Source organism: Anolis sagrei, chromosome 1 (genome assembly GCF_037176765.1).
Source record: "Anolis sagrei isolate rAnoSag1 chromosome 1, rAnoSag1.mat, whole genome shotgun sequence".
In the NCBI taxonomy this organism is placed as follows: Eukaryota; Metazoa; Chordata; class Lepidosauria; order Squamata; family Dactyloidae; genus Anolis; species Anolis sagrei.
The window spans coordinates 36,891,371-36,912,681 of NC_090021.1; the positions used below are offsets into that span (position 1 = coordinate 36,891,371).

At 38.6% G+C, this 21,311-nt stretch overlaps 1 protein-coding gene across 1 annotated transcript in view; it reads right to left on the minus strand.

Moving 5' to 3' along the window:
- Positions 1-21,311, minus strand: part of RAB3GAP2 (RAB3 GTPase activating non-catalytic protein subunit 2) — a 60,437-nt gene that overhangs the window by 25,258 nt on the left and 13,868 nt on the right. Inside the window, exons 4-16 of the mRNA XM_060754236.2 lie at positions 18,227-18,308; positions 15,659-15,706; positions 15,434-15,509; positions 14,358-14,459; positions 13,566-13,665; positions 12,235-12,333; positions 11,659-11,807; positions 11,338-11,417; positions 11,155-11,244; positions 9,324-9,463; positions 6,868-7,084; positions 5,877-6,020; positions 5,154-5,236 (exon numbers count right to left, since the gene is read on the minus strand). Coding sequence (XP_060610219.2) covers positions 5,154-5,236; positions 5,877-6,020; positions 6,868-7,084; positions 9,324-9,463; positions 11,155-11,244; positions 11,338-11,417; positions 11,659-11,807; positions 12,235-12,333; positions 13,566-13,665; positions 14,358-14,459; positions 15,434-15,509; positions 15,659-15,706; positions 18,227-18,308 — 1,410 coding nt within the window. The remainder of the gene's footprint in view (positions 1-5,153; positions 5,237-5,876; positions 6,021-6,867; positions 7,085-9,323; positions 9,464-11,154; positions 11,245-11,337; positions 11,418-11,658; positions 11,808-12,234; positions 12,334-13,565; positions 13,666-14,357; positions 14,460-15,433; positions 15,510-15,658; positions 15,707-18,226; positions 18,309-21,311) is intronic.

Below are 21,311 nucleotides of genomic sequence, written 5' to 3' on the forward strand. Positions count from 1 at the left end.
ATGCACCTGGATCCGTCCTTCCAAATGTCAGCCCACGTAGATGTGTCAGGAGTGCTTACCACCAGCTTCAGGTGATCTGCCAGCTGCACCCCTTCCTAGATTTGATGGACCTTAAGATGGTAGTGTTTATTTTAAAGAATGTTTTTAGGTGAATGTGTATTTTACAATGTTGTAACCTGCCTTGAGCTGTGAGGAGAGGTGGTAAAGAAATAACTTATTATTATTATTATTATTATTATTATTATTATTAACCTCCAGCAAAGGATCACCGCCTTGTCGGGGCGCTGGAGCTTGAGCACCTCAATGATGTCATGAGCGAAACCGTGAAGGGACACCCAAGACGGGACGGTTGTGGCAGAGAGGTCAGACCAAGCGTGATCCCTGGGGAAGGCAATGGCAAACCACTCCAGTATCCTTGCCAAGAAAACTAAATGGACCAGTACAACCAGAGATATGTCGGTATGCCATTGGAAGATGGGACTCCCAGGTCGGAAGATGGCCAAAATGCTACTGGGGAGGAGCAGAGGATAAGTTCAACTAGCCCCAGATGTGATGACGCAGCTAGCTCAAAGCCGAAAGGAAGGCTAGCGGCCGACGGTACTGGAGGTGAACGACGAATCCGATGCTCTAAAGATCAACACACCATAGGAACCTGGAATGTAAGATCTATGAGCCAGGGCAAATTGGATGTTGTTATTGGTGAGATGTCAAGACTAAAGATAGACATTCTGGGGGTCAGCGAACTGAAATGGACTGGAATGGGCCACTTCACATCAGATGACCACCAGATCTACTACTGCGGACAAGAGGAACATCGAAGAAATGGAGTAGCCTTCATAATTAATAAGAAATTCGCTAAAGCGGTGCTTGGATACAACCCAAAAAATGACAGAATGATCTCAATTCGAGTGCAAGGAAAGCCTTTCAACATTACAGTGATCCAAATATACGCCCCAACCACAGCTGCTGAAGAAGCAGAAGTAGATCAGTTCTATGAGGATCTGCAGGACCTACTGGATAATACACCAAAAAGAGACATTATTTTCATTACAGGAGACTGGAATGCCAAGGTGGGAAGTCAAATGACAACTGGGATCACAGGCAAGCATGGTCTGGGAGAACAAAATGAAGCGGGACGCAGGCTGATAGAATTTTGCCAGGAAAACTCGCTGTGTATAACGAATACTCTCTTCCAACAACCTAAAAGACGGCTTTATACATGGACCTCGCCAGATGGTCAACACCGAAATCAGATTGACTACATCCTTTGCAGCCAAAGGTGGCGGACATCCATCCAGTCGGTGAAAACAAGACCTGGGGCTGACTGTAGCTCAGATCACGAACTTCTTATTGCCCAATTTAGAATAAAACTAAAGAGATCAGGGAAAATACACAGACCAGTTAGATATGATCTCACTAACATTCCTAGCGAATATACAGTGGAAGTGAAGAACAGATTTGAAGGACTAGATTTAGTAAACAGAGTCCCAGAAGAACTATGGACAGAAGTCCGAGACATTGTTCAGGAGGCGGCAACAAAGTACGTTCCAAAGAAAAAGAAAACCAAGAAGGCAAAATGGTTGTCTGCTGAGACACTGGAAGTAGCCCAAGAAAGGAGGAAAGCAAAAGGAAACAGGGATAAGGGGAGATATGCCCAGTTAAATACGCAATTCCAGAGGTTAGCCAGAAGAGATAAGGAACTATTTTTAAATAAGCAATGCATGGAAGTGGAAGAAGACAACAGAATAGGAAGGACAAGAGACCTCTTCCAGAAAATTAGAAACATTGGAGGTAAATTTCAGACAAAAATTGGTATGATAAGAAACAAAGATGGCAGGGACCTAACAGAAGCTGAAGAGATCAAGAGAAGGTGGCGAGACTATACAGAAGATCTGTATAGGAAGGATAATAATATTGAGGATAGTTTTGACGGTGTGGTGAATGAATTAGAACCAGACATCCTGAGGAGTGAGGTGGAATGGGCCTTAAGAAGCATTGCTAACAACAAGGCAGCAGGAGACGACGGGATCCCAGCTGAACTGTTTAAAATCTTAAAAGATGATGCTGTCAAGGTGATGCATGCCATTTGCCAGCAAATATGGAAAACACAAGAATGGCCATCAGACTGGAAAAAATCAACTTATATCCCCATACCAAAAAAGGGAAATGCAAAAGACTGCTCCAACTTCCGTACAGTGGCCCTTATTTCTCATGCCAGTAAGGTAATGCTCAAGATCCTGCAAGGAAGACTCCAGCAATACATGGAGCGAGAGTTGCCAGATGTTCAGGCTGGGTTTAGAAAAGGTAGAGGAACGAGAGACAAAATTGCCAATATCCGCTGGATAATGGAGAAAAGCAGGGAGTTTCAGAAAAACATCTACTTCTGCTTCATTGACTATTCTAAAGCCTTTGACTGTGTGGATCATAATAAATTGTGGCAAGTTCTTAGTGGGATGGGCATCCCAAGCCACCTTGTCTCTCTCCTGAGGAATCTGTACAAGGACCAAGTAGCAACAGTCAGAACTGACCACGGAACAACAGACTGGTTCAAGATTGGGAAAGGCGTACGGCAAGGCTGCATCCTCTCACCCAACCTTTTTAACTTGTATGCAGAACACATCATGCGATGTGCGGGGCTGGATGAATGCAAAGCTGGGGTGAAAATTGCTGGAAGAAACAGATATGCAGATGACACCACTCTGATGGCCGAAAGTGAGGAGGAGCTGAGGAACCTTCTAATCAAGGTGAAAGAAGAAAGCGCAAAAGCCGGGTTGCAGCTAAACGTCAAAAAAACCAAGATTATGGCAACAAGAATGATTGACAACTGGGAAATAGAGGGAGAAACCGTGGAGGCCGTGACAGACTTTGTATTTCTAGGTGCAAAGATTACTGCAGATGCAGACTGTGGCCAGGAAATCAGAAGACGCTTACTTCTTGGGAGGAGAGCAATGTCCAATCTCGATAAAATAGTAAAGAGTAGAGACATCAGACTGGCAACAAAGATCCGCCTAGTCAAAGCCATGGTATTCCCTGTAGTCACCTACGGATGTGAGAGCTGGACCTTAGGGAAGGCTGAGCGAAGGAAGATCGATGCTTTTGAACTGTGGTGCTGGAGGAAAGTTCTGAGAGTGCCTTGGACTGCGAGAAGATCCAACCAGTCCATCCTCCAGGAAATAAAGCCCGACTGCTCACTGGAGGGAAAGATACTAGAGACAAAGTTGAAGTACTTTGGCCACATCATGAGGAGACAGGAAAGCCTAGAGAAGACAATTATGCTGGGGAAAGTGGAAGGCAAAAAGAAGAGGGGCCGACCAAGGGCAAGATGGATGGATGGCATCCTTGAAGTGACTGGACTGACCTTGAGAGAGCTGAGGGTGGTAACGGCCGACAGGGAGCTCTGGCGTGGGCTGGTCCATGAGGTCACGAAGAGTCGGAGACGACTGAACGAATGAACAACAACAACAATTATTATTAACAGCAACTATACATGAAGAGAATTTAATATAACCAAGTGTTGTGTAATACAAAGTTTAAGAAGAGATACTAATAGCAGGATTATTTTATTCTCTTTCCTATTAAAGAATACTCCATCATTTTTATTTATTTATTTACAGTATTTATATTTCGCCCTTCTCACCCCGAAGGGAACTCAGGGCAGATCACAGAATACATATACTGCAAAAATTCAATGCCAGTTGTACAATGACAAGACAGACAACAGATAGAGGTATATATTTAAGCTTTCCCATCTTTCAGCATATTTAGAGGCTGTGTTTGGTTCCAGCCACAGGGGGGTGCTGTCTCTCCATCTTGCTGAAGAGCATTTTTCTTTGTTGATAAACTTCCTCCTGCCATGCCTAAAATACCTCCTCACTTTAATGTGGTTCCTATTTATCTACTCACATATTTGTTTTATGAACTGCTAGGTTGGCAGAAACTGGGCTGAAAGGTGAAGCACTCACCCTGACCTGGGCTTCGAACTATCAACCTTCTGGTTGGCAAGATTTAATGCAGCTTGATGATTAACCTGCTGTGCTAAAGCCCAGCCCAATTGTATTTGTTGTTAAAGAAGACCATTTTAAATGTATGAATGTTATGAAATCAGGGAGAAAAGAGCATTCACAGGCCTACTAAATGCTGTAGTTGGCAAATAAACCAACTACTTGTCTATGGAACACTAATTGCTTCTGTCTTTCAGCCATTCCTCCCTTAAGATTTGACTTATACACAACCTGATATTTTATATAATTCACAATGCACCTATTTTAAAAAAGATTGCTGTTCTTGAAATTCCACCATAGCATAAAGCGGCATCCACAGCAGACAGCAGCCTTAAGTCATATCCAATAACCGCTTGATTCACATTTTATAATTACAGCTCCATAAACTACACTGGACTTATTGGAAGTGGAGTAATATTGTAATTCCCATCAGTGTGAAATGGACTTGTACATAAAAAATATCATGATTTGGATAAATGAGAAGTTACACAAGCCTCTTATTGCTATGAAGAGGAACCTCAAATGGCTACATATGTACTAACTCAAGAGAATGCTTCCCATCCTATTTGTATATCTTGATGCGAAGGAAATTATTCCAAAAGAATAATCCGACATATAGCATAATTTGTTTACAAAATGCTGCACATGACCAGAAGATGCCAAGAAGTTTTAACTTCTATGTTGTTCATTAGATTGATGGAATTATGGCAGTCTTAACCAACTTTATTAGGATATAAGAGTTAATGGCTCAGAGTTCCTGTTCAGATTCTGATTTGTCAGAATGGGAGAGAGAAGTGGACTTCATTCTCAAAATAAAGCCTGGATTATTGATTCACCAGGCCCAGTCTTACACATTTCTAAGTTATTTGCAGTTATTAAAACACAGAATTGTTAACACCACCGAACCAAAAGGTTGTGATAACATTTGCATTTTGCCTTTCACAAAGCTTGGCCTAATAGCACAAACTATCTCCCTCCCGGGTGTAGAATATTTCAGTCAACTTAGAACTAATAGAAAATAAGGTGTTTTGCATTTTTCATCTAATTGTAAGCCATTTTATAAAGTGTACCAGGGTCGTTTTCCACCTCTGATGTGAGTGCTCCCCAAAGAACATATTTTTGTCCCAAAATAGAAAATGAAACCAAACCTACCCAGTTTTAATGTTTTAGCTTTTAGCAATGCCGACAACTTCTTCACTAAATGCATGTCCTTTGCTCGCTCACTCTTCTTATCACTGAAAGATAAGGATAAACACAAAATTAACACAACAATGTGGATAAACTCAGGTGAAGGAGAGCATAGCACAAAACTCTGAAACTTATTCAAAAGAAAAAAGTCAGTATTATACCAATGAGGAAAGGGAAGTCAAGAAATGCCTTTCTAGATTAAGCTATGGATCCTCTAGTCCAGAAATGTTTCCAACAGCAGATGGACAAACACTTCTGAAAAACCACATAATTTATTTTTAAAAACCGGGGGGGGGGGGGGGGGGGGGGGCTGTGTCACCTCATACTGGTGACAAAGGCATTACCTAATAACTGCTTGTGACAACAATAAGGTTTTTTCCTATATGAAGCGTCTATTTCCCAAGAACTGAATGTTACAGTTCAGGTGATAAAAAATACAATACTTCTGCAAGAGGTATTGCAAGTAAAGATGTTTATGTTTCCTGAATGTATTTTTTATTACAAGTGAGTAATAATGGCAAATTTATAGCACACAAAAATATTCTAGGAAGGCTCTGGCATTTTTCTGAAACAGAGGCAGAATATGCGGTGTTAGAGACTAATGCAAGGCTTAATGTCTCACATCATTTCACTGAATTAAGTGGCAAGTCAGACTGATTATACAGTGTGAAGCTCAACAAGTCTTACCTCAGTGCTAAATGAAAAGGTACGTGAACCGTTTTTACTGTTCCTGAAACAGGATCAACAAGACAGATCTGATAAGTCTGTGGCTGCCAACCTTGACTCGTTATGTTGTTCAGACCCATTATTTTATAGCCAGGATACAACAACCTAAACAAAGGTTTGACAGAAACAGTGAAATGCAAAACACCACATTTTTTGTACAGTCTTTAAAAAGTTTTGTACATGCACAAACATGAAATATTTAAAATTATCATCTGACAAACTTCACAACTGTTTATCAGCAGAGCACATAGCTATAAAAAGCAGGACAAGTCTATAACAACAACAACTCCTACTACTTCTACTACTACTTTATTTATATAAAGCCTCCCGGAAGCGACTAAGGGTGGCTTACAAAAACACTTAGCAGTCCAACAAAAATACACAAAATACAATAAAGTGCATGAACATATAGAAACAATAACATGTAAATTTACATAAATAAATATACATAAAACATCCTATAAAACCTCTACTGATTTAAAAGATTTAATAAAAGAAAGCAGTGGCTGCTAATATAAAAGACTGTATCCAATATTAGTCACATAAAGTGCCAGAGTGAGACAAATTAATAGGTCCTCAAGTTTGAACGTTGGAAGTTCTAATCCTGTTAGAAGGCCTCCTTGAAGAGCCATGTTTCCAAGTTAGTTGAACTGTGGGGGCTAATCTAATTTCTCTAGGGAGGGTGTTCCAAAGCCGGGGGGCCACCACTGAGAAGGCCCTCTCTCTCACCCCCACCAACTGCACTTGAGACAGAGGTGGGACCGAGAAAAGGGCCTCCCTGGCAGAGTTTAAGCTTCAAAACTTCAAAAACTATTAGAGCATGCTTAAACCTTTAATTTTTGTGGTAGAAGTGAGCAATAAAACACATTCAGGTATAAAATACTGTGCTATATTCCTATCCTACTCTACTCTTTTTCGCCTATCATCATACACCCTATTTGTGGTTTCTTACCTGCAGTGCTTCCCTACATTGAAGGCTCCAACCCTTGGACCTTGTTGTGTGCTCCACACTTCCAAAATCCCCCTCCTAGGAGCATAAATCACAAGGAATTGGGCAACTCTGCTTGGCCCCTGGGGAGTGCCAAATGGAGAAGAATCCATCTTTTCTGCTTCTCTTTCATGTAAATCTTCCACTATTTGAATCCAACCAACCTGAGCATCTCGGTAACCTGAAAGCGAAAACAAAGTAATTAAGTAGTCTAAGCATAAAGGTTATCGGTATTGTTATGTCTAAACTATAATACAGTGTTCATCTGGATACTCAATCCAAACTAAACCTATCAGCATTCTGCGGCAAGGTTTTGTTTTTCTAATTTTAACAGGCGTGTTTTAATCAATTGTTTAATTACTGTTTTTAATATTTTAATGTATGGTTGATTGTTTTTATGATGTCGGCATCTTATGGTGCTTTTGTGAGGCCACCCTGAGTCCCCCCTCGGGAGTGAGATGGGCGGGTTAAAATATAGGAAATAAGTAAATAAATAAATAGTCTTGGCTGCTCCCTGGCACATGGCTACTTTTTTTGTTCTCCAGCCTCAGAATTGCTCCTTAATCTAATTCTAGTCAACTGCAATTGCACTGGCCATATGTGCTTAAACAAGCTTATGTATGCAAAGTAGTAAACATTCCAGGTTTGTGAGAAGTACATAATGACAAAGTACATTTGCACACATAGCATTATAGTGTGCACGAATTAAATTGAAAAGGCAATGGGTTAATTAGTGTCGGAGAGGGGAGGGAGGCAGAATGGTCTATATATTGCCATTTCAGTGCCTGTTACTATATATGCTGATGGCCACAAGATTGGAATCTTTTTTTCATCATTCAGAATCCCCTACATTGCTGCATTTCAACAACTTAATTCTTAACCAAATACATGGACTCTTCCTTTCCATCTGCTTTTCCAATGAACTCCAGATTGTGGTCTGGGACAGGAAGAAAATCCAAGAAAGAGGTAACAGAGTTTATTTAAATGTACCACTGAAATGTCAGAAATCAAATGTGGTTTATGTATCTCCATGGGATCATTGAAAGTGTCAACTGTTAGGGAAAACTACCCTAAAATATAGCAGAGCATCCAAACCCAAACAGGATACAAAAGTTGAGCATCAGCTCATTAGCGAGAAGAGCATGAAGTGCCGTGTGATGTGGCTATAAAGAATTTAGAGCTTGGGCAGACAAAGATGCAGAGTCCAATCTTAAAAACCACAAAAGGTTTATTTACAATAATAAAGAACTAAGTACATTTCTTCATGGGTAAAGAACTGGGTCTGAGCTACTCTAACACCCATCTCTTCTAAGGTTTCAAAGAGAGGGGAAAAACACCAATCACTACATCTCTGACACACATGCAGAGAGAGATCTCAAAGCACACAGCACATACCAAGATGTAAGAAACAGATGGCAAAGTAAAGGCTTGCAGTAGAAAAGTATTCATTCTACACAACCAATCAGAATGAGAGCAGAAAAAGAGAGGAGAGAAGAAATAGATGCATTCCCAACTGTCATACAAGAGACATGGGGGAAGGGAAACCCTTAGCCTATTCTAAGTTAACTAAACTGTTTCTTATTGAAGACTTCAGATTTGGGCAGTGTGGGGTTGAATTCCAACACCAATCAGCTTGATGGAAGAAAAGTTAAATCTGACCATTTGTGGAATTAATGTAGACAACTTTCAGTTTTATATTCCAAGCAAAGATTTTCTAGCATTCCTCACTGGTCTCCTAGAATACCTGATAAGTGTCAATATCCTAAGTTTCTCACATCTACTGTAATGCATGCATACTTTGTGAAATGCTGTTATAGCTAGCAAGTAGCCTTTAACAAGATTCATGCTGTGAGCAAAATAAAACCAAAAGGGCCACCTAATTGCTACCACTGATTTCTTCCCAATGATTCTGAGAAACAAGTAATGAGGTCCCTTCCCCTCCACAAATGTGCACAGAAGGTATTTTTGTTGTGCCAACAGAGTCATATTATACATCTCAACCACACATTGTGAGTCACAGGAAAAAAATATATTTCTAGGAGTCTGCAAGGAAAGCAAAAGCTCTGTTAAAGGCTTTCTCATTTCACATTCAAGATGTTCAATCAAGATATGTCATGATTTGAAATTGGAAGGAAGAGACTAAAGTGCCTAAAGGGAATACTCTACCAAGTGTGAATTGTATTAAGCATACACATGAATACATGTGCATCAGAGAGAGGGATTATTCTCTAACAACATTCAAAACTAAACTACAGATGCTGTAATATCAGACCTGAAGTCTAACCTTATGAACTGTTTATTTGCTTTTTAAAATTACCAGTAATCATTGGGACAACTTGACAGCTTGAAATGAAATCCACATCATCTCTCAATTATGTAAGCCACTACACTATAACACAAGATGCATCAATATGTCTAACCTTTCCACATACGAACAGAAAGTCCTCTTGTAACATCCAGTAAAAGAACCCTTCCAAAATCATCTGTTACTGCTGCCAAAGAGTTACAAGGAGAAAGGCAAATCCTTTCTCCATGGCGACGAGAATCTGGAATTCCAAACCTAAGAGCAAATAAAATTAAACATGTAAGTTGCTCTCCAAAAATGGCAGTATTGATTCCTCAGTGTAACAACATACTCATGGAATAATAATTATACTGTCATAACTTTTCTGGCATTCCTAATATTGGAACATGAATCAAAAGATTAAAATTTAACAAACTTCTTTTTTTAAAAAAAAAAAACTCCCAGCGTTCATGCTATTAAACATAAAATGTTTGTTAAGTACTTCAAGAAGCTGTCAAGAAGCTAAACTTGCTCTCACATACATACATACATACATACATACATACATACATACTCTTCCTGTGCTTTTGCTGATATTCCCATCTATTTGAACCTACCACTGAAGCAAGGAAGGACTGAACATTTCAAATGTTAAATCTTCGTGTATTGGGAAGCGTATGAACTCTTCAGGCACTCATGTTTGGGATCAGAGTTTGCACTGGGTTGCTGTGAGTTTTCCAGGCTGTATGGCCATGTTCCAGAAGCATTCTCTCCTGACGTTTTGCCTGCATCTATGGCAGGCATCCTCAGAGATTGTGAGGTCTGTTGGAGACTAGGCAAGTGAGGTTTATATATCTGTGGAATGTCCAGGGTGAGAGAAAGAACTCTTGTCTGTTTGAGGCAGGCGTGAATGTTGCCAGCTTGATTAGCATTGAATAGCCTTGCAGCTTCAAAGTCTGGCTGCTTCCTGCCTGGGGGTCATTTGTTGGGAGGTGTTAGCTGGCCCTGATTGTTTCCGGTCTGGAATTCCCCTGTTTTTTGAGTGTTGCTCTTCATTTACTGTTCTGATTTTAGATTTTTTTAATACTGGTAGCCAGAGTATGCAATGCAGACAGGATAAAGACAAGGGAAACAGGTCAGAAGAGACTGTCAAGAAGCTAAACGTGCTCTCACATACACACTCCAAGCCTTTGTGAGAAACAGCTAGCTTGTCCACAATATATTACTTCAGACATAAAGAGAAATATGTGCTTTTGTATTATGATCTGGTATAATGTGAACAAGAACACCCTTTCTCTCCATGATTCTATGATTCTAATCAAAGATAAACAGGATAATGCCCTATCTACACAGGATACATTCTCAGACTTTATCTGGATGTGCAAAACTAATAACAATTAAAAAACAGGGAACCCTACTGAAATGAAGGGACCTCTGGCCCAAAGTAACATAGAGCCATATTGTAGAACATAGAAATTGCCTAGATGACACATTTTGTTCAATGTGGATACATGAAATGATGGCTACCAGTCCTGCAGATACAGAGGTTATACTGTAGTTTACTGCCTAATAAATACATATATAAACTATATAGTTTGCCAGGATAAACTATATAGTCTTTGAGTTTAAGGGAAAAAACATTTCAAAGGAAGAGAATGGCACTATGAAAGGGAAAGAAGATGCATATGATAAGAGGCGCCTTCTTTTTTTATTCATATATTACCTTGATGACCTAGGCCTGAAACAATTCCACCAGCACTTTACAAACTCCCAAGGTGGCCAAAGGTAAGAGAAAATTGGGCAAAGTGAGAGAGCATGCCATGTAACAGCTGAATAAAGTGGTTTTGTTTGAATGCTAGTGTGTACCTGGATAAAAAGTTTCAGATTTGCCTCTATCTCATTCACAGTTCAGCATTAGGAGAAACAACAGGTTTAAGCTTTCTAGATTTTGTCCTATAAATACTTGCCTGACAGCTAAAGGAGTGGCAGGCTCAACCTTGGGTTTCTGCTTCTGCACAGGCTCTTCTTCTTGCTTGTTCTTCCAACCAAGCCAACCACTTGAAAGAGAGTTCAATAGAATCATAGTCTCAGCTTAAACAACAAACCCACAAGAAGCTAATTAATTATATTTTCAGTCTATTTTGCATTACCTGGCAGCATGAAAAAATGCAGATGTCAGCTTACTTGCAACTGCTAAGGCAACATGAGACAACAATGGCTGTGAACTACCCTAAAGGAAAAATCACAGGTTGTTTATAAATGATCTACATCTCACGGGTAACGGGAGAGACTCACGGCTCAGGGCTGAGAGGGTGCGTGGAAGTCGCAGGGGAGAAGGAAAGGAAGTTGCGGAGGAGAATATTTAAAATATTTTCAAAAAATATTTTAAGTTCATATTTATTAAAAAACTGCAAAACAGTGAGTCCGCAAAAAGCGAACTGTGAAGTAGCAAGGGAACACTGTATACTTACCTCAAGAGCATAAAAGAAACCAGTGAAAGGATTTGATCCCACAGTTATATATTGAGACATAGCAGGAGGGTTGTTCTTTATGGTTGCATTAAATCCACCAATAGTGGAAGCAGTCTTCATTTGATCAAAAGGTGACAGAGTCATAATGCCTGTTTTGTTTTAAAAGAAATAGATTTCTTTATTTAAGAGTGCTTAACACTGACATTTCATTAATAGCTATGTGCTACTAAAGTACATCAAGGACATCGCACACACATTACACATACATATAACCTTCGATAATAGTTTTTTTGAAGTAACCAAAGTATATGCTCAGGGACATTCACAAACGAAGATTCAGTACAAATACCTACAAGTAACAATATCCATTTAACCCTTCCTGAAACAAGAACAGTTTAAAAAGGAAATAGAGAATTGGGAATAATATTTACTTATCCTAAAGCTTTTTGAACTTCAAACATGTTACAGTGTCATTTAAATTATTTTTCATTATTATTATTGCAGGTTGCTGTGTTCTCACACTGTGGAACAGAACATGGTTATCCATTATATAATGCTGACCAACATACTACTTACCAACACTAACATGATCAACTATGGTATCCACATCTTGCAGGCCCCATTTCTTATAGGCTAATGGAGGAGGCTGAACATTCTCGTTGCCTGAAGCTGCAGCTGCCCATTTTGTTAAACAGAAAGAAACAGATTACAGAAAGCTGTTAGTCAGATTGAAAATGTCATAGTTCAGCCAGCTTACAATACGGAGAAGGGGGACAAACTATTCTTTAACTGTGTTTTCAAAGGTTTTCATGGCCAGAATCACTGGGTTGCTGTGAATTTTCCGGGCTGTGTGGCCATGTTCCTGAAGCATTCTCTCCTGACGTTTTGCCCACATCTATGGCAGGCTTCCTCAGAGGTTGAGGGGACTGTTGGAAACTAGGCAGGTGAGGTTTATATATCTGTGGAATATCCAGGGTGGGAGAAAGAACGCTTGTCTGTTTGAGGGAGGTGTGAATGTTGGAACTTGCCACCTTAATTAGCATTTAATGGTCTTGCAGCTTCAAAGCCTGGCTGATTGCTGCCTGGCCATACAGCCCAGAAAACTCACAGCAACCCAGTATTCTTTAACTGAATAGCTAAACTGTTGAAATATATTTATTTTTTTATCTTTATTACACTAGGTAAAGCAATGTACAAAAGGTACAATGCATACAGGCTGACCATCCCTTCAAAAGCCAAAACTGTCCACATGATGCTAAGATAATGACACCTTTGCTTTTTGATAGTTCAATGCAGACAAACCTTGTTTCAGTCATTAAATTATTTAAAATGTTACCTTCTGGCTATGTATATGAGATATATATGAAACATAAATGTCATGTTTGTGTCCCATCTCCAAGACATAAAGTATATCCAAATATTGCAATATCTGCCTGCCAAACTGTTTGCCATCACACAAGGAGCCCCACGATCCCTATGCCACCCTGGACTTCCACAACATGGATATTACACTGTATCCAGCCTGCAGTAAATGGGAAAAATATGTAAATTGTAGCCCGCAAATGTGTCTTATTATAATCTTTATGATGTGCGTTCTTACTTAATCTTTTTGATGAAAGTGTTTAGTACAACTACTGCTTTAGAAATATATTGGAATGACAAAAGTCCGCACTTTTTGTTTATAGAAAGGATAGAAAATTTATTTAATTGTATTTTAAGTTGAACGTAGAAAGCTTCTCTTTGAGCTCAATGATGAAAACACAGGATGCAAATAAAACTAGTAAATATTTTCTTCCAACATGCAAATTCACAATAGCATTCTTGTAGATATTAGTGAAGAATGAACAAATATTGTTTCAGTACTGGAAATCAAAATGGATCAGGTTTATGTGGGAATGTGAACCTACCTCTTGCTACTTGATTTCGACATGCGCGGAGGGACTGAAATAAACTGAAACCATCAATGGTCACCACCGCTGCAGGATACAGGATGCTCAATTCCTCATTCTGAACAAAGAAACATCACTGATCACTTAATAATAATAATAATAATAATAATAATAATACACTTTATTTATAACCCGCTACAATCTCCCCAAAGGGGACTCGGTGTGGCTAACATGAGACCAAGCCAAAAATAATACAATATAATAAACACACAGCAACTTAATTACTTAATTCTGTTACTTAATTTAACAGAATAAATATTCCGTAAGCAATTAATAAATACAAATCCAGTAAGTTTATTACTTTTACTAAAAAACTGCCAGGCTCCCAAACAGAATATAAGTTGACACTTTTGTGCTAATAGTCAAGTAACTCGGGGAAGATTGTAAAATAAAACATTAACACATTTTTCTCAGTGAACACAGTAGCACCTCATTGATCTAGTTATCTCTGCAACTAATACACCAATCTAGGGTTGACTGTATTTAACAAAATCTCATAATTTGTAATCACTTTCAAACAATGATCAGCCTAAACCATGATGAACATCAACAACATGAGGAACCATGATTAAAGAAACTATGAAAGATGGATCTGAACAAGAAAGGAGTACAAACAAATCCTATAGCCATGATTGTGGGTCATATCTGTGCACCACTACTGTATTTGATTCATATGAACTAGATTTATACAGGGGGCAACTATACTTTATTTTTGAACAGTTTCACTGTTTTATATATCTAACTCAATACCTGTTCTGTAACTCCAGGATGTCGTGGAATTTCATACGTTCTGCACTTGAGCTGCAAGACTGGATCTTCATTTAAAAGCTGTGCCAAAAGCAGTACTCCATTCTAAAATGTGAAAACAGCAAATGTAAACATATGTTATTAATGAGGGAGAGGGAAATGTACAATGTGTGGTTTAACAGCTAAGCTACAAGTCGCAACGCATCAGTTCACACAGAACATTTTTTTCTAACACTTTCCAGACAGAAAAAATGTACCATACATACTAAAGTATAAGTTTTTCAGTCCTTTTTTAGGCTGAAAAAGCTCCCCTCAGCTTATAATACTAGAGTCAAGGTTATTTATTATTTTACTCTGTTGCTGCTGATGTTGTTGTTGTTGTTGTTACATTTATTATTTTCTCTGTTTATTATTATTATTACATTTATTATTTTACTCTATTATTATTACATTTATTATTTACCTTATTATTGTTATTATTATTATTATTACATCTATTACTTTATTGTTACTGTTATTATTACATTTCTATAATTTAACTCTATTATTATCTTTATTACATTTATTATTTTACTCTATTATTATTGGAAGGATACGTAAGCACATTTAAATTGAAGGGAATAATGGTTTAATCAGAGTTGGACAGTGTTATCTTAAATTACAGTTTGATGTCAAAATTCAAAAACATTTAACCTACTGATGCCTCAATTCATGTAATTTTATTGATATCTATTTTTACTTTGAACTTTACCAGTAACTGCTGCACTTCCCACCCTCGGCTTATACTTGAGTCAATACATTTTCCCAGTTTTTGGTGGTAAAGTTAGGAGCCTCGGCTTATATTCAGACCAGGTTATACTCGAGTATATACAGTGTATAGTTTTTGAGCAGTGAACTTTTTACTCTGCTTTTGCTGTGAATATACTTGAATAAACATCTTAGTAACTGCTCTCTTTTCACAGCATTAGCATAAAAATATAGGCATCCATCTTTAAAGTAATCTTGATTATTTCTGTGCAAGAAATGTGTGATATGTGAAACCACCCTCAGCAAGCAGATAATAATGTTAACTAACTCACCTCAGTGTAGAAACGAACATAGCCAGAGGTGAAGCCTACAACAATACAGGTCCAATCAGGGCGGCCTGTGGAGCTCCTGTCTCATGCAAAGAAAGTAAAAAGAATCAACTCTTATTCTCAGTTAAAGCACAGCTGCCATAATTTTGATGAGAATTATCAGGCATGTTATCTGGTAGCACCCAAGGCTCTTTAAAGCATTTTATCTGGTTAAAAAATAATTCTTACCTCTTTTGACTTGCCAATGGGATGCACAATACACTGCTTACACATTCACTAGAAACAAAATAAAGTAACATGGTATTAAACATTTTATTCTCAAGACTGTCACACAGAGATCAGAACTGTTAATCTCAGTAAAATTATGAGACAATGCAAAACTACCTACTGCTTACGTAATTTTGGTGTTCTTTGTAAAAAAAATAAAATCTGGTTAATAAATCTGTACACAGCTCCAGAACAAACCTCTCACAAAGGAACCCTGTTTCTTAGTGTCCTGTTACTAATCCTTGTATATTTCCTGTCCCCAATGCCACCTCTGCCAAAATGTTTAGGATATTGTTGTAATTTTAATGTGAGTAATAAGACACTTTCGACCTCCTGAAGATCATGAAACAAGCAAATATTAATGACATTGAAAGACTCTTTGGATATCCCCTTTAAAATTTGTCAGAAAAATAGATGAGAAATCACTAGCCCAGATGTATTCTAAAACATATAACCCAACAGAAAGCACAGCCCATGGAAATGACACTGCACATATCATACAATAATGAACAATTGCAAACAAGGCTGAAAAGTGATGTCATGGTATTACTGTTGGATTTTAGATGACTACTGTGAACAAACTAAAGCTTGTGAAAATTTAAATTCACAATGTTCTTCAACGATCTTAACAATTAGATGAACTAATATAGGCTCTCCTTCCCACATGGCAGCCACAGTGGGACAAGCACTATGGAACTTTACTCAGTAAAACGTGAGAGGTAGATCTATAATGCAAGGCATTTCTCTGCATATGCATCACTGAGTGTGCTCATTTTTTCCTCCAACAGAATGCTCTTTATTTCAACTTACTGCTGTCAATATATAAAAATAAAATACATTTTCCATGTAAGTTTTGAATCTGAAAATGTGAATAGCCACACATATTAATCACCACTTGGAGTGATTAATTCAGCAATACCTCTCAACACCCACTGTCTTCTTCCTAACTGTCCTGCATCCAACTCAGTGTCTGTACCACCATGCTACCTAAGTGGAAGTGAAAATTTCACACAATTCTAGTGGATACAAGCAACGGAAATCAGAAGTCATATTGAGAAGATACAAAGAATTTCCATATTGTTAGAAAAGCAGCAGCAGCAGCAACAGAAACAGGAGAGAATGCATAGCTCTCAAAAATCCCATATTATTGGGAGGAAGTTTTAATGCAAATTTTATATGACGTGGTTGCAGCAGCATTAAGGCTTGCAATTTCAACACATTTATAGATGCAATTATATTTAAAACTTCAATATATAATAACAACAACAACAACAACAACAACAATAACATTTTATTTATATCACGCCTCCATCTCCCATAGGGACTCGGAGCAGCTTACAAAACAACACACAGTGGTGCCATAGATATATAAGATATATATAAGATATATAAGATGCAATACAACAACATAAAAGATCAATAACACATTAGAAAAAACCAACATATAAAATTAATGAAACTGGCATATATCATCAAATTATCACAGTATATACCATATTTTCCAGTCTATAAGATGACTGGGCGTATAAGACGACCCCCAACTTTTCAGGTTAAAATATAGAGTTTGGGATATCAACACCATATAAGACTACCCCTCTTCCAATGTAATTCTATTATGTGTCATAAGAAATCCCAAGTGCAAACCTTGAAAGCGGGGCAACATGGCGGTGATTCAGGAACTACGACTCCCAGAATGCCTCAGCAGGCATGTCCAAGGCATGCCACCACCCGGGGCTGCTGGGAGTCGTAGTCTGGAGGTGCTCCTTTGGGCCTTGGCAAGCCCGGTGGTCTTCAGAGGCTTCTGCCAGCCGATCGGGTGGCCTTGCTTCCTTCCTCTCTCTCCCGGTTGCCCAGAAATGGCGATGTTGGAGGAGTTGCTTCAAAGCAGAGCAGGGAGAGCGGTGGGGGCGGAGGAGGGCCTTGAAATTAGAGCAACGGGGAGGCGGGGACAGCCCAGCAGGCCACCACCCCCGGCCGATCTCCATGGCAATGCAGCCTGCTGCTTCTCCTCCCCGTGCCCTTGCTCCTTCCACCCTCCTCCTCAAGCCGCGCCGCTAAGGGACTTGATTTAGTATGTGCATTTTCAAATCTCCTTGGTTGTTTGAAATGGCCGTGTTAATTTTCTGTTAAATATGAAGTAATATCAGATGTAACCACAGGCCACATTTTGACTGTTGAAAGAACATTTTATACCCAGCGTATAAAACAACCCCTGACTCTTCGTAAGATTTTCCAGGGTTAAAAAGTCTTCTTATAGGTTGGAAAATACGGTATTTTACAAAAGTCTACCCAAATGTCATCAAAGATAGGAGCTATCCATAATTAGCTTTTGGCAGCTTGAAAAATATAAGTATTCTAATAGCGCAAGTAGAAAGCAACTGATAAAAGCCACTGCAGCTTACTTTAGGTAATACGGAGCAGAATAGAGCAAAACATATTTGTTTGCATGTTTAGATCATCTCAGAGATTTAGAAGGGAGCAAAAAAATCAGTGACATTCATCACAGCATATTCTGATTTCCATACCTACCCTTCTTCAACATTCAAGGAGCCACTCCAACCAACAGCATACTGCATTTCTTCTTTTCCCTTTTCCCTGTGTTTCCATTTGGCTGGTGAAAGAAGAGTAATATGCATATATAGGAGACATCTGCTTGCAAGACAGGTTCTCTCAAGTTTATTCTATGATTCTATGATTTATAAGATTGAACTGCTCAATTATCTGTCATTTGGCTGTTAAGAAGATCTGGACAAGTGCAGAATCGACCTACACTTTTAGATCACATCAAATATTACCATTCAGATTTCCCCACAGTTAAAGCATCTCCAAAGCAATCTGAGATCCAGAGGGATTTGTGAAAATTTAAGATACTTCTGAGATTTACAATATGACCTGTTATGTTAACACATGCTGTAAAATTTTATCCTGTAGTTCAGAGCTTGCAATTTCTGGCTTTACATCAAAAGTGAACAGAAAGACTTGATGACGAGCTGGAACTGGACAAGAGGATTTACGGAACCCCGAACTCTGAGCTCAGGATTAGCCTACTATTGTGCTTATGGTGTTACTATGTATTGATGATTTAATTTAATTTGTAATTGCTTAATTGTTTTTATATATGTATGTATATGTGATAAGGCATCGAATTGTGCCTTTCTCTGTAAGCCGCCCTGAGTCCCCCCTAGGGGGTGAGAAGGGCGGGGTAAAAGTGACGGAAATAAAATAAATAAATAAATAAATATAAAAATGCTGGCAGGCCAAGCTGTTGAACACGGTTTTCAAATACTGAATGGTGTTAACCTGCTTAATTTCATTGCATGTATTGTTCAGCCTAGATGTGTGTAGATTGGCAATTAATCTTTATTGTAAATGTATTTGTTGACAAAATCTAATCACTGAACTATTAAATTCTTCTCCTACAAACCAAGACTGTGTTTATTTTTTTTAAAAGGAATTTCTCTGTCATTATTTCTAGAACAATCATATGCACACTTATTTAGAACTAACACAAAGATGCCAAGGATCATTCAGTTGTCATTAAATCTGTAGCTAAATCAATTTTTTCTTGGATTCTGTTTCAGATTCTATATAAATGGAAAGCCTTCCTTTTGTTCATGGGAATGACTGACTGCTACTTAGCAAAGTCTAGTAGAAAAATAAGAAAGAGTAAATAATCACCACCATTAGAAGTAATACCCCATCTTTCTCCTAAAAATGGTACTAAAACCAGCCACAGTATTAAAACAGGCCAGATATATACTTAAACGATAAAATGCAATAAAAACAGGAGTTTCACACAATACAGCACTCCTCAGCCCATGCTGTTAAAACTTTCTGTATTAAAAGCTTGTAAAATGGTTTTGTAAAGGAGAGAACTATTTTGGCCTTCCTCAGAGGGAGTTGGAAGGTCCAGGAACCCTATCTCGTGTCTGTCACAATGGTGGGACTGAAAGAATGTCCTCCCTTGAAGATGTCAGTATAGGATGATACGTTCTGTCAGATAGCCAGGTCCTGAGCCATATGGGGCTTTTTCTCAAGATCAGCACTTTGGATTGTTCCCATAAATGAATTGGCAGCCAGTGGATCTGTTGCAACGGAGGAGTTGTGCACTCCCAGCTAGCCCCAGCCAGAAATCTGGCTTCAGCTCTTTATACTTGCTGAAGTTTCTGAACACTCTTCAAAGGCAGCCTCATGTAGTCCAAAAAATAATCCAAACAGGATGTAATTGAGGCATTTATTACCATGGCTAGCTTTGGCATCTCAAGGAAACCGTGCAATCAGCACACAACCTTTAAAGGTGCAAAAGTACTCCACGTAACCACAAAAACCTGGGCCTCAACGTTCAAGGCTGAGTTCAGGAGTACAATCAAACTTATTTATTATTTATTTACTTCTCAGTCATCAGGCGACTCAGAGCGGTTAACTTCAAACCTATCTCTTCAGGAGGAGTTTAATTCAGTCTAATGAAAGCGGAATCCCTATTCCCTGATCTGCCTTTGAACTGATCAGGAGCATCCAGTCCATTAGTAATGACAGACACCCGTTTAGATGCCTCATTGCAATGAGGTAGAAAGAAGTAATAGAACTAGGTTACATTTGCATACCTAAAAAAACCAGATGACCTCTCTCAGAAGTTCCATATATATGTCAAATAGTATAGGAGGCGAAAAAGAACCCTGATGGAATCCCCCTTCCCACCCCACTTAGTGACTAGGGGATTGAGTAGAAGTCCCTAAGCACCACCTTAGGGTTTGCCTCTCAAGGAAAGGAAGGGACCATTATAAAACAGTGCCCCCACGTTTCATCCCAGCAAAATGACCCAGAAGGATACCATGGTCAATGGAATCAAAAGCTGCTGTGAGACCGGCGGAATAAGGGACACACTCCTCCTGCTCAGCTCCTGACACAAGTCACCCACCAAGGCAACCAAAGTTGTCTCTGTTCCATGACCAGTGGTGCATAGTACAAAAAATGTTTTTCATAGTAACCATTTATAATAACTAGAGCAAATACTAAAGCAAACATGGTCAAAAACAATGTGATGGAAACACATTTCAATGTGTCAACCACTGTTGGTTTTTTTCAAAAATGTTTCAGAGGGTGTTCGCAAAGAAAAATGTTCTAGAATGAACAAGACTATTTTACAATCAAAATGCTTTTTTAAGAATAATAATATATATCAAGTTATTAATAAAACACACATCACGGACAAATTGAATTATATTAACAAAACACAACTATTTGAAATCATTAGTCAGTCACGCATATGCCCAGATTATGTGGCAGCGGATCAAAACTTCAGTTTACCAGACTGTAGCAAGAAAAAGAGGTAACAATGAGGAAAGAATGAGAGCTGTTTATTTCAGTTTTTCCTGTGAGAAAAAACAGGAGCAAAATGTTACGGTACTCTGAAGCAAACCATTATGAATTTCATGCTCATCCATCACAGGAATAACAGAAAGCTGTAGAGAACATGAATGATGAAAATTCCCACTGTTTTTGTTGGGGAATCTGAGCTGTTAGGCTCAAAAATAACCCTCCATTAGGGTAATTCCACCAAAATATAGCAGAGTACTAGGAGTATACTCCATAACTAGTATAATGAGAAGGGATA